The 16,111-nt window shown below is 34.8% G+C and overlaps 1 protein-coding gene across 4 annotated transcripts in view; it reads left to right on the top strand.

The window, feature by feature from the left end:
• Lin54 (lin-54 DREAM MuvB core complex component) overlaps nt 1–16,111 on the top strand; it is a 73,890-nt gene that overhangs the window by 24,390 nt on the left and 33,389 nt on the right. For all 4 annotated transcript variants that reach the window (XM_076863872.2, XM_076863873.2, XM_076863876.2 and 1 more), the window contains exon 4: nt 5,421–5,563. In XM_076863872.2, coding sequence (XP_076719987.2) covers nt 5,421–5,563 — 143 coding nt within the window. The remainder of the gene's footprint in view (nt 1–5,420; nt 5,564–16,111) is intronic.

Below are 16,111 nucleotides of genomic sequence, written 5' to 3'. Positions count from 1 at the left end.
CCTTTTTAATTTTTATTTTGAGACGGATTCTTATTAAGTTTCTAAGAACTCCGCTAAATTGCTGAGGCTGAATTTACAATCCTCCTGCCTCGGCCTCCCTAGTGTCTGGGATTACAGGTATATATCATTGTGCCTGGCTCATAACTATTTTGAGTTTGAGAGTCACTTCAAATTTTTATTGTGTGGGGGGATTATATGTCAACATTTGTAGTGTTTTCAGAGTGTCTGAATGAATTTTTGGCTAAATCAAGAGTTCACCCTGACTACTATCATGGACTATCTTGAATGTCCATTTTTGGGTCATTTATGATGTATTGCAGACATAACTAAACCTTTTAATTGCAGACAGACCATAGTACCACTAAAATTAGTACAGAGATAGAATTTTGTTAAATTTCACTAGAATTGTTGTCATAAAGTTTAGTTTGGGGGAATAATTTCACCTTTTAACTGATTTTGTGTAGCCTTTTAAAATTCCTGGAAGCTGGCTGGGCAATGGCACACACTGCAACTTTGTAGGTTGAAACAGGAAGATCACAAGTTCCAGGCCAGCCTTAGCAGCTTAGCTGTGCCCTGCCTCAAAAATGAAAAATAAAAAGGGATGGGGATATAGCTCAGTGGTAAAGGACCCGTAGGTTCAATCCACCATATCACAACAAGCAAAAGCATATAAGCCAAATTTTAAACCACCAATGTAACTGTTCTATTGAACTGTAGGTTTCATCATTTTTGTATTTCAACTAATATTCTTTCATAGTACATTAAGGTTGTTTTTTTAAACGATTTTTGAGCTTATTTAAGTTGCTTCTCTTTTCTGTCTTTTAATCAAGGTAAACGTATTTGTATACAATGAGTTTTCTAAAATGTAAATCTGTTTATGCCATACCCTTGCTTAAAATTTTCTTGTCCTTATTTATTTCTTGACCTTCATTCATCAGGATTAAGTTCAAATGACAGTGCTTTCTTAGCATTAAAAACATTTTTGATCTAATGTGTGCTTTTCATCTTATTAGCTTCAAGCCTACTGATTTATCTATTTTGAGAGATCACCAAATGATCATATTCTATCCGGACTAAGGATCTTGGTGCTCCCAGTTCCTTTTACATGGAACACCTTTCTTTGCTCTTCCTTTGGCTAATTTATCCATTTTGTTTTTTGCATTAGAAAGTGTCTGATTCCTGGGTTTAGTTAATTACTCTTATCTTTCTCTCTTTTTAAAATTCTTTTTAGATATACTTGATAGTACAGTGCATTTTCACATATTATACATATATGGAGCGTAACTTCCCATTCTTGTGGTTGTACATGATGTGCAATTACCCTGGTCATGTTATCATATATGAAAAAAGGAAAGTTGTGTCCGATTCATTCTACTTGTCTTTCCTATTCTCATTGCCCCTCCCTTCTCTTCATTCCCCTTTGTTTAATCCAGTGAACTTCTATCTCCCCACCCCCTTTTGTCATGTTATCATCTGCCTATCAGAGAGAACATTTGGACTTTGGTTTTGGGATTGTTTTATTTCACTTAGCATGGTAGTTTCCAGTTCCATCCATATACCAGCAAATGCCATACTTTATTCTTCTTTATGGCTGAGCAATATATAACATATTTTTTAATCCATTCATCTATTGAAGGACACCTAGGTTGATCAGTTATTCTTCCTCTAGCCATCTTACGTATCCCCTTAAAACCTGGTGTTACCTATCAAATACTTATCACACTTGCTTTTAATTTGTTCTTTTAGTCACACTATATTACAATACTTGGCTTTCTTATTTGTTTCCATGTAGCATTTATGATTTTTCTTTTTTTCATTTTTTTCCGTATCTTTATTTGTGTGTGTATGCCAGGAATTGAACCCAGTGCCTTGTGAGTGCTAAGTTGTGGCTCTACCACTGAGCCACAATCCCAGCCCCACTTACGATTTTTGTTGATTGTAGTTTTTTGTTTGCCGTCTAGTTCCTTTTTTTATGTGAACTTATTTTTTAAAAAATTTAAGCCAGACATGGTGGCATATGCCTGTAATCCAAGCTACGTGGGAGGTTGAGATAGGAGAATCTCAAGTTCCAGGCCAGCCTCAGCAGCTTAGTAAGACCTTGTCTCAAAATAAAATAAATAAATAAATATAAAGGGGTTGGGGGTATAGCTCAGTGATAAAGCGTTTCAGAACTTTAAAAAATGTACTATAAGTGTCTAGTTCATTGGCATTAAGTATATTCACATTATTGTAAAACTGTCATTCCCATGCATTTCTAGAACTTTTTTATCTTGCAAAACTGAAATACTATATTCATTAAACGGTAATTCTCTCTTCCTTCCTCTCTTCAGCCTCTGACAACTCCCTACTACTTTCTGTCTTTACGGTTTTAATTGCTCTATGTACCTGATACAAACAGAATCATAATATTTGTTTCTTATGACTGGCTTATTTTACTCACTATAATACTCATTAAGTGCATCCATACCATAGTATGTTGTCAGAGAATTTCCTTCCTTTTTAAGGCAGAGTAATGTCGTACTGTGCACACATACTATATTGATGATCATTTCTAATTTGTGTTTCTTTCCTGCTCCTTCTCCCTCCCTGTCTCCCCAGTACCTAGTACACTTTCTGGCAATTAGATGTAGTTCAGTGAATGTGTATTATTCAATATCATGGAGGCAGTATAGAGATATGGTAAGAACTGTTTGAAGACTTGGGTTTTCTTCTTGGCTCTTCTGTTAATTTTCTCTGTGATCTTGGATAAGTATGTTGTTTTTTCATCTTATTTCTGTAAAATGTAAATACCAATCACCATACAGAACTTTGGAGATGGTTAAATGAAATACAGACTTCTGCATTATCAGAGCTCACAAGGTCCTGGGTTGCTTCATGATAGCAAACTTCATTACAATGTTAAGATATTCACTAGTGAATTAATCTCATGTAGAATTTGTCCTTGTTCAAATATGCCTATCCCAGCCTATTTCATCCGAGGCCTTTTGGAGTTGTTTCTTTTGATTCTTGGAGATCACCTGACAGTAGAAGATAAAGGTCTTCTAAATTGATTTCAAGATGAAATTGTAACTTGGATACTTGCTTGAATATGTCTTCAGAGTTAAGGATAAATAGGGATTTAGAAATCAGATAATCAGAAATGCTGGAATTTTAAAGGATGTAAAGGTTCTTAAGGAAATTTGATGAAATCTTAAAATATTTAGTGGAAATTACCTTCTTTGGGATCATGTTATATCTGTGTAACTGAATTTGTCATTGTGTTGTCATACAAATTTTCAGAAGAGACTTCTCTTGCCAGGCACATGCCTGTAATCACAGTGACTCAGGATGCTGAGACAGGAGGATCATAAGTTCAAGGTCATTCTCAGAAACTTAAGAGAATCCCTAAGCAACTTAGTGAGACTCTGCCTCAAAAACTAAAAAGGTGTATAACTAATTAAAAAGAAAAAACTTGGGGATGTGGCTCAGTGGTTAAGTACTCCTGGGTTCAGTCTCTGATATCAAAAATAAAAGAAAGAGAAAGACTTCTCTTCCTAAATCAACAGCTTATTTGTTTTGTTCATCATAAGAGTTGTAGTTATACACTGAATTTTTTTTTTTAAAGTGAAGTTTTAGTTTTCTTTGCTACTTGAAATAAATTTTTGTCCCTGTTTTTTAAGTGAGTTACTTCATGTGGTCTATTTTTGGTATTATACTCAGGAAGGATTTTCTATGAGAATATTTTCTGAAAGGTATGTAATGCCTGACAAATTTGAAATTAAAGTGATATTTAAACAATGAGCATTTTATGAAACTGTCTTTATTGGTACAATAATTTTTTAATGATGGTTGTTGAGGATTCAGGCTTAGCCTACAGGTAATAACTTTGGAAAGACAAATGTGTTACTTTAGGCCAGACTCAAACTTCAGGCTGACTTTCTTAAAATATTTAATGTAGATTCATTTGGTTTATAAAGATGTAATTCAGGTTAAAAAAAAAAGCAATATACTCCTGATGCAGTAGCACATTATCTATATACTAGTGACTCAGGAGGCTGAGACAGAGGATTTCAAGTTTGAAGCCAGCCTGAAGAACTTAGTGAGACCCTGTCTCAAAAATTAAAAGGGCTGGAGGTATAGCTCAATAGTAGAGTGCCTTCGTGTTCAATTACGGTAACCCTGCACCCAAAATACGTGTGTGTGTGTGTGTGTGTGTGTGTGTGTGTGTGTGTGTATCTATATGTATCTCCAACAGACCATTCAACTGAAATTTATTAGGGAACATCAATAAATTATTGCAAAAAGTTTTGAAAATTATATTTAAAATATTTTAAACTTCATAAATGATAATAAAACTTGATTCACTTTAAAAGAAAAAATGTATATGTTAGCATTTTAATAGGAAAATCAACTCAGAAGCTGTTATGTATCAGTCCTCTATTTTGTTTAAAGAGAAAGCCTCTTTCTTTTTCCTTTTCTCTCTCCCTTCCTTTTTCCTTCATCTTTAGCTGTACCTAAAAGTTCAATCATAACATCTAAAGGTTGGAGGGGAATTTAGAGATTACTTAGTTATCTACCTTCACAACATACTTCTTAGATGCTTAACTTCCCACTTTAGCCAGTAGATTTGATTGGTCATCTGCTTGGAATTCATCTGTGTTGAGACACATTATATTAAAGCAAGCTGTGTTACACAGAGCATATTACTTAATTGTTCTGAGTTTATTTGTCATTGTAATTGGAAATTTGAAGTTCTTAATGTTGAGCTGAATTTTTTTTCTGTTTCTGTATGTTTGATGATTATGTCTTTGAATTAGTTTCTTGCCTAGAATAAAAATTCCCTGATATTTCATTTTATTCCAATATAACTACCAATCCCTAAGCCATAGTATGAAATCTGGCAAGGGTAGCTAGGAGAAACTTTTTAGTCCCTTTTGGCAGTCTGAAATCAGACAGTGTTCAACCTGAAAGTGTTCAAGTTAGTCTGACTAATAATTGTTTCTGAAGTGTGGATTTAAATCATACACTCATGATTTAAGTTCCAATAGGAAGATAGCTATTGGAGATAGTGGAATTCAGAGTTTGAAGTTTTAAGACTTGGGATTAAGTCCTGACTTTTAGAAGCTGCGTTTCACAGGGCACATTGCTTAATTGTCCTGAGCTTACTTTCTGATGGCTATAAGTTTGACAAAATTGATGAGAATATAAGTGGAATTGTTTTTATAGATTTATGTAAGTTGATACTAAGTATTACTAAGAATGTTTGTTTTTGTCTAGGGTCACCACAGTGCATTAGGGATTTAGTTCAGTGTTCAGGTTCATATGGTAATTCATATGAAATAGTGAACATATACTGAAGTCCTTGTGGATATAGATCATCACATAAATTTATATACTATTATTGAAAAAAGTCAAACTGATGTGCTGCCTCTCATTTGCAGGTAGGGTTCTTTCACAGTCTACTCCTGGAACTCCATCAAAGACCATAACAATATCAGAAAATGGTGTTATTGGATCAACTTTAAATTCTACAACACAGACACCAAATAAAATAGCCATCTCACCTTTGAAATCGCCAAATAAGGTAAAAAAAAAAAAAAGCCACAAATGCCAAATGTTGTGGTTTCTGCATTTATTTTTCTACTAGTCACTTATATACTTCCATTTTCATATATTTCTAAGCAAGTAATAGGCACTCGCTGAATACTGGGTTTATCTAGTAATCAAGGATTTTTCTCCATATTTTTTTTGGTACATTATAATTATACACAATGGTGGGGTTCATTATTAAATATACATACGTGCACATAATATAAGAATATAATTTAGCCAGTATCATTCCTCATATTTCTCCTTTCCCTCTATTTTTTCTCCCCCACTCACCCATCCCTTTTCTCCACTCTTTTGATCTCCCTTTAATAATTAGGGATTTTTGACAAATAAACACTTGTTTAAATACAAGGTAACATAGTAATCATTTTGCATGTTAAATTGATTTCTCTGGCCCATATGAATATGGGCATAATAAAAATCTTTTGAATGAAGTTGTTGTATAAGTATTCAGTTTCTGTTCAGTTAATATTTAGCAAAATTATTATCTTTGGGGAAGTTACATATATAGAAACTATGGGAATATAAAATGTTAAAGTAACTTCTTTTATGGAGATTTGAGCCTTTTTTGGCTGATAGGACTCAGAGTACTAGAATTTGCTAGTAGATGCTGGTAACCATAATACAAAGTACATTTTATTCAGAGCATTCAAAATATTTTCATAATTTATTTTCATTTTAAGGTGATAAAGTACCTACTATTTTACTCTTAATAATTAACTCATTTTTATAAAATATGTAGATGTCATTATACTAACATTAAAAAGTTTAAGTTATGTTTTAAAGTCATATTATTCAGGTAGAAAGCCAAGCATCATTATTCTATAAGGTGCCACCTTTGTGCCTCTGGAAATGTATTATCATTTGTACCTGCCTTCTTCCTTGATTTGCAACTGCTTATAAATAGAACAAACATTAAACATTTGCCTTACATTTTTTAATAGTCTAGAGGTTGACTTCTATTATAATAGAACTTGAATATAATGTGTAAATACGACGTCTCTTACAGTTTATTAAACTAGGCATCTACCTGCATAATCATATGGACAATCTTTTTTTTTCTGAAATGGAATGAATCAGCAGATATTTGAGTGCTTACTGTATGCCATGCATAGTGATAGGCACTGGAGAAAAACATAAGATAAGGTTTTTAATTTCAGGGAGTTCAATAAGGGAGTTAGACTGAAACATAAATAGTTGCCCCACAGAATTATAATACTTCCAGGTGAATTGATGAGGTAGGTGTGTGTGTGTGTGTGTGTGTGTGTGTGTGTGTGTGTTGTGTTAGGGAAGGTTTATGCAAAGAAGTCTGTTGTTACCTTAATGAGTGGTAAGACTTAGCTGTGAATGAGCAAGCAGAAGGGGCTTTTTGGATTGAGGCTTTACACAAATATGTAAAAGTGTGCCCCTTTCAAGGAGTTATGTTGTTTTAATAGTGTGAGAGCCATCCTAAGATTAGTTGGGAGATATTACTATTTTCAAGGATGTTTGGATTTTCCTGTTCATAAAGACTTTCTTTGGCTTCTCATTGCTTATAGGATATAGTTCTCACCTTGTCTACATGTTGGACCTAGGAGTTTTAATAAATACTAATGCTTGGTTCTCATATGCAGAGATTCTATTGTAGTCTTTCTGGAGTTTGGCCTGATATCAGAATTTTTAAAAGCTCCCTAAGTAGTTCTAATGGTAGCCTAGATTGAGAGAGCCTCGCTCTAAATAAGTTGAGATTCATATTTTTAAAAAGAAAATTCTAGCTGGGTGCACACCTATTTCCCAGTGACTTGGGAGGCTGAGGCAGGAGGATCTTGAGTTTAAACTAGCCTCAACAACTTAGGCCCTAAGCAACTTAGCAAGACCCTGTCTCTAAATAAAATATGAAAAAGAGATGTGGCTCAGTTGTTTAGCTCGCCTGGGTTCAATCCCTGGTACCAAAAAAAGACAACTTCCTGCATTGTGAAAGATGGTGTTGGGAGAAGGTAAACCTGGATTCCGGGAGAGACCAACTAGATTAGTGATTTTCAATGTTGACTATACCTGGAGTCCGCTTGAAAAAAAAATGAATGACTGACCTCTGCCTGACCCCACTTAAGTCAGGATCTCTAGAGTAGATCTAGATATTAGATTTAATATTTTAAATTCCAGAGTATAGGGTAGGATAGAGTATCACTAATTTGGATTATGATAATACTTCAGGTTTGAGCAGGCTAGGGGTAGAGAGAAAGATTTGTTAAAAGAGGTTTAAGAAGTAATGACTAGATGTCAGGATATCAAGGAGGGGGAGAATCCAAGGTGACTCCTAGATTTATGACTTGAATAACAAGATAGATGGTGGCACTGTTGACTAATGTGATTGGTAATATGGGTTATACCTGATGATATACAAATAGAAGCTAGCTTTTTTTTTTTTTTTTTTTCTCCATTCTTGATTTTAACCATGCCATATTGGGTCTTCTTTCCTTACCCTTGACAAGAGTTCAATTTATTTTTTTTTTTATTATTTTTTTTAGTTATAGATGAGCACAATGACTTTATTTTGTTTGTTTATTTTTGTGTGGTGCTGATCGAACCCAGTGCCTCACATGTGTTAGGCAAGCACTCTATCACTGGGCCACAACCCCAGCCCCCAGAGTTCACTTTTAACATAAGAACAAGCCTGATTTTGGTGACTCACAGGTATGAGAAATTTTGTCAAAAGTTTACATCCAATTTAAGTCTTCTCTTCCCCTCAACTCAGGCTAATCCTAGCTCAGGAATCTGTAGCGGAGGAGAGAAGTATGATCTATGTCTTCACTCTTCTCCTCCCCTGATTCTTTGGCTTATGATTAGAAGGAAGATTAGAGGAGAAAGGACACAGTTTTTTATGTCTGTAACTTTTGTACTCCAGATGCCAGTGTCATCTGTGTGGGAGGTATCTAATGGGGACTTCTAGAGATGTGTCTGTGGGATGGTTTTTTTTTTTTAAGTCCCCCCTATGGGTATGTTCACATTGCCCAGTTCCTTCAGCATATGTAGCTATTTTTTGTAATGTTTAGTTCTTGCCTCCTGTAGTCCACCCTATACTCTGTTACTGCTGCATGTTTTACTCCAGAAAGCCCTTTTTTGGCAGGATCCTGTCAATGTCAAGATGCCTTAGCTCTTTGCAGCACTAGTTGGCCAGTGGGAAACCTGTACAACCCAATGAGAGAAGTGCAGCTTGCCTGACAGCTTGTCCTTAGTATCCTTCCTCTGCCATTTTGATAGCTCCATCCATCTTCTTTCTTTCAGAATTTTCCAGGCTGAGACCAGTTTCTGTGTTCACGTATTCCCTAAACTCCTGAGGATATGTGTTAGGTACTCCTAAGAACTTTGACTGCATTTAATTCTGGTGGCTAGACCAAAATAAGCTTGAGAGTTTGTTAATCTTAGTTGCTAGCTGATGATTCATAAGTCAGTTTCTCCTTTTTTCCAGTTATCACCCATTCCTAGACATTTTCTTGGTTCACTCCTGCTGTAAAGCCCTACTATTCTCTATATTTATGAATTCTCTTCTCCTAATTTTTTTTTTTTTTTTTTAAGAATAGAAGGTAAGTGATAGGGATGCTATCTTTTAGTAAGTCTGGCATGAATGGCATGTCCTTCTTTTTAGAGTAAAGGGGAGTTTACAGTTTGTAGTTCTCAGCTTTGGAGCCTTACTTCAGCCATATTTTGAGACAGGAGAAAACATCTCATATCTTAGTCTAGAGAGGGAAGATAGAAGGAATAGCTGATTTGGACAAAAACATATTTAGTTCTTAGACATAATTGTCATTGAATCTGCACTGATTATCTATAGGAGGATGCCTAATAGGAAGCTGAGTGGAGGCAGTGACTAAAAATATGGGTATAAATAAGATCACCCAAGGAGCATTCAGTTGTATGTAGAGTGAAAAGAAAAACAGGACTGAACCACAACATATAAAGTGTCTTAAAAGGCCCAATGGAAGAGAATTAATGACAAGAGAGGTAGTAAGAAAAACTTCATGAAGGGTGTGAAAGGAAGGATATTCAAGAATGACACTGAATGTTGGGAAAGACAGTAGAATGAATCAGATATAACTTTCCTATTTACATATATGAATATAATACAGCCAGTGTAACTCCACTTCATGTATAACCACAAAAATGGAAAGTTGTTATACTCCATGTATATATGATATATCAAAATAGATTCTGTCATGTATAACTTAAAAGAACAATTTAAAAAAATCCTTCACACAAAAAATGAACTTGGCCAAATCTACATGTGATAAATTGATCAAAACTGAATACACACCTACAAATGTAAAACTGGGAAAATCTGAATAAAGTCTCTGCATCAATGGATTAAAAAAAATGATACTGAGCCATAATTGCAAATGTCATGGAAGAATCAATTAAGAAAAAGACTAAAGCTGGGCATGATGGTACACACCTGTAATCCTAGCATCTCTGGAGGCTAAGGCAAGAGGATTGCACATTCAATGTCAGGCTTAGCAATTAACAAGACCCTGAAAATATTTATAGTCTCAAAATAAAAAAATAGAAAGGGATGGGGATATGTTCAGTGGTACAGCTCCTGTGAGTTATGTCTACAGTATTAGGGGAGGGGAGGACTAAAAAGTAAGGATTTTCTGGAAATGTACTTGTTGCCATTGATAGCATCAAAACCCCAAAATAAAACAAAACAACAAAAAACCACTCCAAGCATTTACTGTTCCCTTTCTGCTCACACACACAACCTGAGCACCCCTGTCTACCTTGGCTATGCTGGAACTTCTCTCATTATTTGTCCTTTTTTTTTTCTCACACATTTCAATTTATTTTCATTCATTACTTCTCAAAGTGATTTAGCATCCCTTTTCTTTTTTTACATCTTCATACATGTATTTTGTATGATGAGGGTCTCCTTTCACTATCCATGCTATTCCCCTTCTCCCTTCCTTTCCCTCCTACCCCTATTCCCTATCTAGAGATAATTTTTCTCCCTTGCTCTCCCTCCCAACCCCATTTTGAGTCACCCCCCTCATATCAGAGAAGACATTCAGCATTTGTTTTTTGGGGATTGGCTAACTTCACTTAGCATAATCTTCTCTAATGCCATCCATTTTCCTGCAAATGCCATGATCTTATTCTTTTTTATTGCTGAGTAATATTCCATTGTATATAAATGCCACAATTTTTTTTTTATCCATTCATCCACTGAAGGACATCTAAGTTGACTCCACAGTTTAGCTATTGTGAATTGAGCTGCTATAAACATTGATGTGGCTGTGTCCCTGTAATATGCTGTTTTTAGGTCCTTTGGGTATAGTCCCAGAAGAGGAATAGCTGTGTCAAATGGTGGTTTCATTCCCAGATTTCCAAGAAATCTCCATATTGCTTTCCAAATTGGCTGCACCAATTTGCAGTCCCACCAGCAGTGTATGAGTGTACCTTTTCCCCCACATCCTCGCCAGCACTTGTTGCTATTTGTCTTCATAATGGCTACCACTCTTACTGGAGTGAGATGGTATCTTAGAGTAGTTTTAATTTGCATTTCTCTGATTGCTAGAGGTGATGAATATTTTTTTGTATATTTGTTGATTGATTGTATATCCTCTTCTGAGAAGTGTCTGTTTAGGTCGTTGGCCCATTTATTGATTGGATTATTATTATTATTATTTTTGTGCTTATCTTGTTCAGCTCTTTATATACCCTAGAGATTAGAGCTCTATCTGATGAGTGAGGGGTAAAAATCGGTTCCCAGGATATAGGCTCCCTATTCACCTCACATATTATTTCTTTTGCTGAGAAAAAAATTTTAGTTTGAATCTGTCCCATGTGCTGATTCGTGGTTTTAATTCTTGTGCTATAGGCATCTTATTAAGGAAGTTGGGACCTAGCCCCACGTGATGGAGATTAGGGCCTACTTCTTCTTCTATTAGAGTCTCTGGTTTAATCCCTAGATCCTTGATCCATTTTGAGCTAACTTTTGTGCATGGTGAGAGAAAGGGATTCAATTTCATTTTGTCGCATATGGATTTCCAGTTTTCCCAGCAACATTTGTTGAAGATGCTATCCTTTCTCCAGTGCATGGTTTTGGCACCTTTGTCTAATATAAGGTAGTTGTAATTTTGTGGGTTAGTTCTGTGTCCTCTATTCTGTACAATGGGTCTACTAGCCTGTTTTGGTGCCATATTTATCCCTTTTTATATTGGGTACCACCACAAGACCCAGACTCTTGGTCATCTTTTATTTCCCTTGTCTAATCCCCTAGAGGCTCTCAGTATCTTCTGTTCCATTTTCTATCTGTCCCTTTCTTGAAATCCTTTGATGTGTCCTCTCAGAATAATCCCTTAAATCCTCAGCTTTTTTACTGAATATCCCTTTTCTCTTCTTGACCAAATGGATATTTGGCTCTCTTCAAGTATACTTATTTCATAGCAGATCTCTAAGTGTTGGCCGTTTTTCTCTTTCAGACCTTACACCACCGAACCTGAAAGGGGAGGTAGAAGGGTAGGTGATTCCCCTGTTTTTCAGACCATTCTCATTTCCTTCTCCATCTTTGAATCTATTATTACTAGGTTCAAAAGTGGGAAATAAAGCGTGTCCAGTGTTTTCTCAATTTAATTGAAATTTTAGTTGTCTCTTATTTCAGGACAGATGTCTTTTGTTATATTTATTTTCTAACGTAATCTTATTTCATAAATATTGATTAGACACATAAGTAATTATTAAGCTAATAAAAATATAGCTCTGCTTTCTTTTTGGTCTACTTTCTTTTTGCTTTTTTTATTACTTTCTTTTTGCTCTAGATTTTAGCAATGTTATCTTCTACTTACTGGCTGTTAATGTTGCTTTTGTTCTATAATCTTATTCTTTTCTGTTAGTATTGTTTTATTCATAGTTTGTTTCATTTTATTTCAGAAATACAATGTGGTTTAGCATGGAAATTTCTACCCATCTAATATATAACATTAGTAGACAAACGAAAATAAATTTTGATAATCTCAGTAAATGCAGAAAAATCCTGATAATATCCAATCTTCATTTTGATTAAAAAATACTTGAAACAATCAAATAGGACATTCTCATAATTTGAAAACAGAGAAAAATACATCAAACTTTATGTAATGGTGCAGTGTGGAATGAGGATACCTACTTTCAGTACTTGTTCAATTCTCCTGCAGGCATAAGTTAATGCAAAGCAAGTAAAAGAAATAAGTACATAGGGCTTCAAAAGAAGAAAATACTATCATAATTCACACATTAAATTAGTTTGTACATGTAAAAATTTTAAATTGTTATTAAACTATTAGAATTAGCATATAAATTTAGTAAGGTGATTGGATACATGGCCAGTGTAAAAATTCTTTCTAGACCATTTTTATTTAGTGTAATTATTGACATGTTTAGATTTAAATATTTTTAAGAATTTTTTAATACCTTTATTCTATTTATTCATTTGTATGTTGTGCTGAGGATCGAACCCAGGGCCTTACATGTGCTAGGCAAAATTTTTCTATCTTAGTACTTTTCTCTTTGTTCCATCTATGCTTTTTTTTTTTTTTTTTTTTTTTGTTGGTGCTGGGGATTAAACCCAGGGCCTTGTGCATGCGAGGCAATCACTTTGCTAACTGAGCGATATCCCCAGCCCCTTGTGCTTTGTCATTTCTTTAACCCATTTTCTGCCTCTTTTTTTTTGGGGGGGGCAGTGTTCATTGGATATTTTTTATGATACTGTTTTATCTCAACTATTGTTTATAATTAAAAAAAAAATGTTTGGGCTGGGATTGTGGGTCAGCGGTAGAGCACTTGCCTAGCATGCGCGGGGCCCTGGGCTCGATCCTCAGCACCACATAAAAGTAAATGAATGGAATAAAGGCATTGTGTCCAACTACAACTAAATAAAATAAATATTAAAAAAAAAGAAAAATTGTTTTTGGTGATTGCTCTATAGTCAACAGTTTTTTTGGTAATTACTCTAGAGCCAGATACACATTTTTGACTAATCAATCCCTAGGCAAGTGCTCTACCACTGAGCTATACCCTTAGCTTTTATTTTATTTGTCTGTAACCATTTAGGATGTAGAATGTACTTGATTGCCATGTGAGGAATTTCATGGCATAAGCTATGTACATATGGTTAAGTAAATCTTTTAAGTCTCTGGTTTCTATGGCTAGTATAACTTTTTGAATGCCTCCTCCTTCTGGGTCTTGTAGCTGAAATAGAATTCTATGAAACTTTCATAATTTAATTCCAGATTGAACATTTTGCCAAAGTTACTTTATCATATGCTTATCTATCCCTCCATCCATTAATCATCTTATTTTAAAAAATGTCTTCCAGAGTAAATTGTCCACATCCAGTATACCTCTCCCTAGATCCCTAGATAGTTCACAAGTATTTCCTTAACTAGAATTTATTATTTGTCTGTCTCAAGGTTTTTTGTTTGTTTGTTTGTTTGTTTGTTTGTTTTGGGGGGGGTTGGTACATATACTGAAATATGTTGAAAAAATTTTCCTTTCCAATACATTTATACATTTTGTAATATTTAAATGATTTTAAGCACCTACTCAAACATTTATCATTTTATGGTGAAAACATTAAAAATCATTTATTCTGGCTTTTTGAAATGTACAGAACATTATTGTTGTCTATAGTCACCCTGCTATGAAATAGCATACTAGAAAATATTACTGTTATCTGTGACTTAGTATCCATTGGTCAACTTTTCCTTATCCCCACTTCCCCCTTAGTCTCCCTACCTCTTGATAACTACCATTCTAGTTTCAACTTCTCTGAGATCAACATTTTTATATTCCAAATATTTGTGAAATCATGCCATACCTGTCTTTGTGTCTGAAGTATTTCACTTAACAAAATGATGTCCAGTTCCATTCACATTGTCCCAGATGACAGGATTTCATTAACTTTATGACAGAATAGTGTTTTATTGTGTAAATGCACCACATTTTACTTATCTGCCCATCATTTGATGAACACTTAGGCTATTTCTATTCCTTGGTAATTGTGAATAGTGCTACAATAAACATGTGAGTGTAGATGTCTCTTCAGCATACTGGTTTATTTGCTTTGGATATGTACCAGGTAGTGGGATTGCTGGATCATGTGTACTTTTTGTGTGTTGCTGGGTATTGAGCCCAGGCCTCATACAAGTAGCAAGTGCTCTACTATTGGCTACTCCCCCAGCCCTATCTCTAACTTTTTGAGGCACTACCATACTATTTTTCTAACTGGCTATCATAATTTGCATTTCTAGCAACAGGGTTCCCTTTTCTGTATATCATTGCCAGCACTTGTTATCTTTTGTCTTTTTGATAATAGCCATTCTTACTGCAGTGAGATGATATCTCATTGTGGTTTGGATTTGCATTTCCCTGATAATTACTGATGAATACTTTTTTCTACACCTGTTGGCCATTTGTATGTCTGCTTTTGAGAAATGTTTGTTTAGCTCTGTTGCCCGTTTTTTAATTAGGTTATTTGTTTTGTGGCTATTCAGTTTTTTATCTCCTTATGTATTCTGGATATTAATCCTTTGGCAGATACAGTTTGCAAATGCTTTCTCCCATTCTGTAGGTTGTCGCTTCATTCTGTTGTTTCCTTTCCTGTATAGATGCTTTTTAATGCGATGTAATCCTGTTTGCTATTGTTTTCTGTGTGGTTTTGGAATCTTGTCCAAAAAATTCTTGCTCATCCCAACTTCCTGAAGTGTTTCCCTTTTTTTTTCTAGTAGTTTTATAGTTTCAGGTCTAGCATGTATGTCTAAACCATTTTGAGTTGGTTTCTGTAAATGATAAGTGGTAGGGATTTAGTTCCATTCTTCTGCCTTTGGATATTCAGTTTTTCTCAGAACCTTTAAAAGAATGCTTTCTCTAGTGTATGTTCTTAGCACTTTTGTGGAAGATCAGTTGGCTGTAGCTGCATGGGTTTAGTCCTAGACTCTCCATTCTATTCCACTGTTCTGTGTGTCTGTTTTTATGTCATTATCAGGCTCTTTTTTGTTTGTTTTTTTGGTGCTTGGGATTTAATCCAGAGCCTTGCACATGCTAGGTAAGTGCTTTATCACTGAGTATCCCCACCCCAACCATTCTATTTTGATTACTCTAGCTTTTTAAGTATATTTTGAAGTCAGATAGAATCATGCTTTCTGCTTTGTTCTTCTCAATCCAGATTGTGTTAGCCATTTAAGGTCTTTTTGTGGTTCCATACAAAATTTTAGCATTGTTTTTTCTGAGTTCTGTGAAGAATGTGTCATTGATATTTTGATAGGGATTGTATTGAGTCTGTAAATCACTTTAGGTAGGGTGGACATTTTAACAATACAGATCTTCCAATTCGTGAACATGGGATAACTTTCCCTCTTCAATGTGTTTAATTTTTTGCAGAGTTGGGACTGCTGGGGCATTGAACAGAGAACTTCGTACCTGATAAGCATGTATATACTCTACCACTGAGCTGTGTCCCAGCAGTCTTATAACTTTTATTAGAGAGATCTTTCATCCTTTTGGTTAAATTTAT

The sequence above is a fragment of the Callospermophilus lateralis genome, chromosome 8, assembly GCF_048772815.1.
Source record: "Callospermophilus lateralis isolate mCalLat2 chromosome 8, mCalLat2.hap1, whole genome shotgun sequence".
Taxonomy (NCBI): Eukaryota; Metazoa; Chordata; class Mammalia; order Rodentia; family Sciuridae; genus Callospermophilus; species Callospermophilus lateralis.
This window is presented reverse-complemented; position numbering and strand designations above follow the sequence as displayed.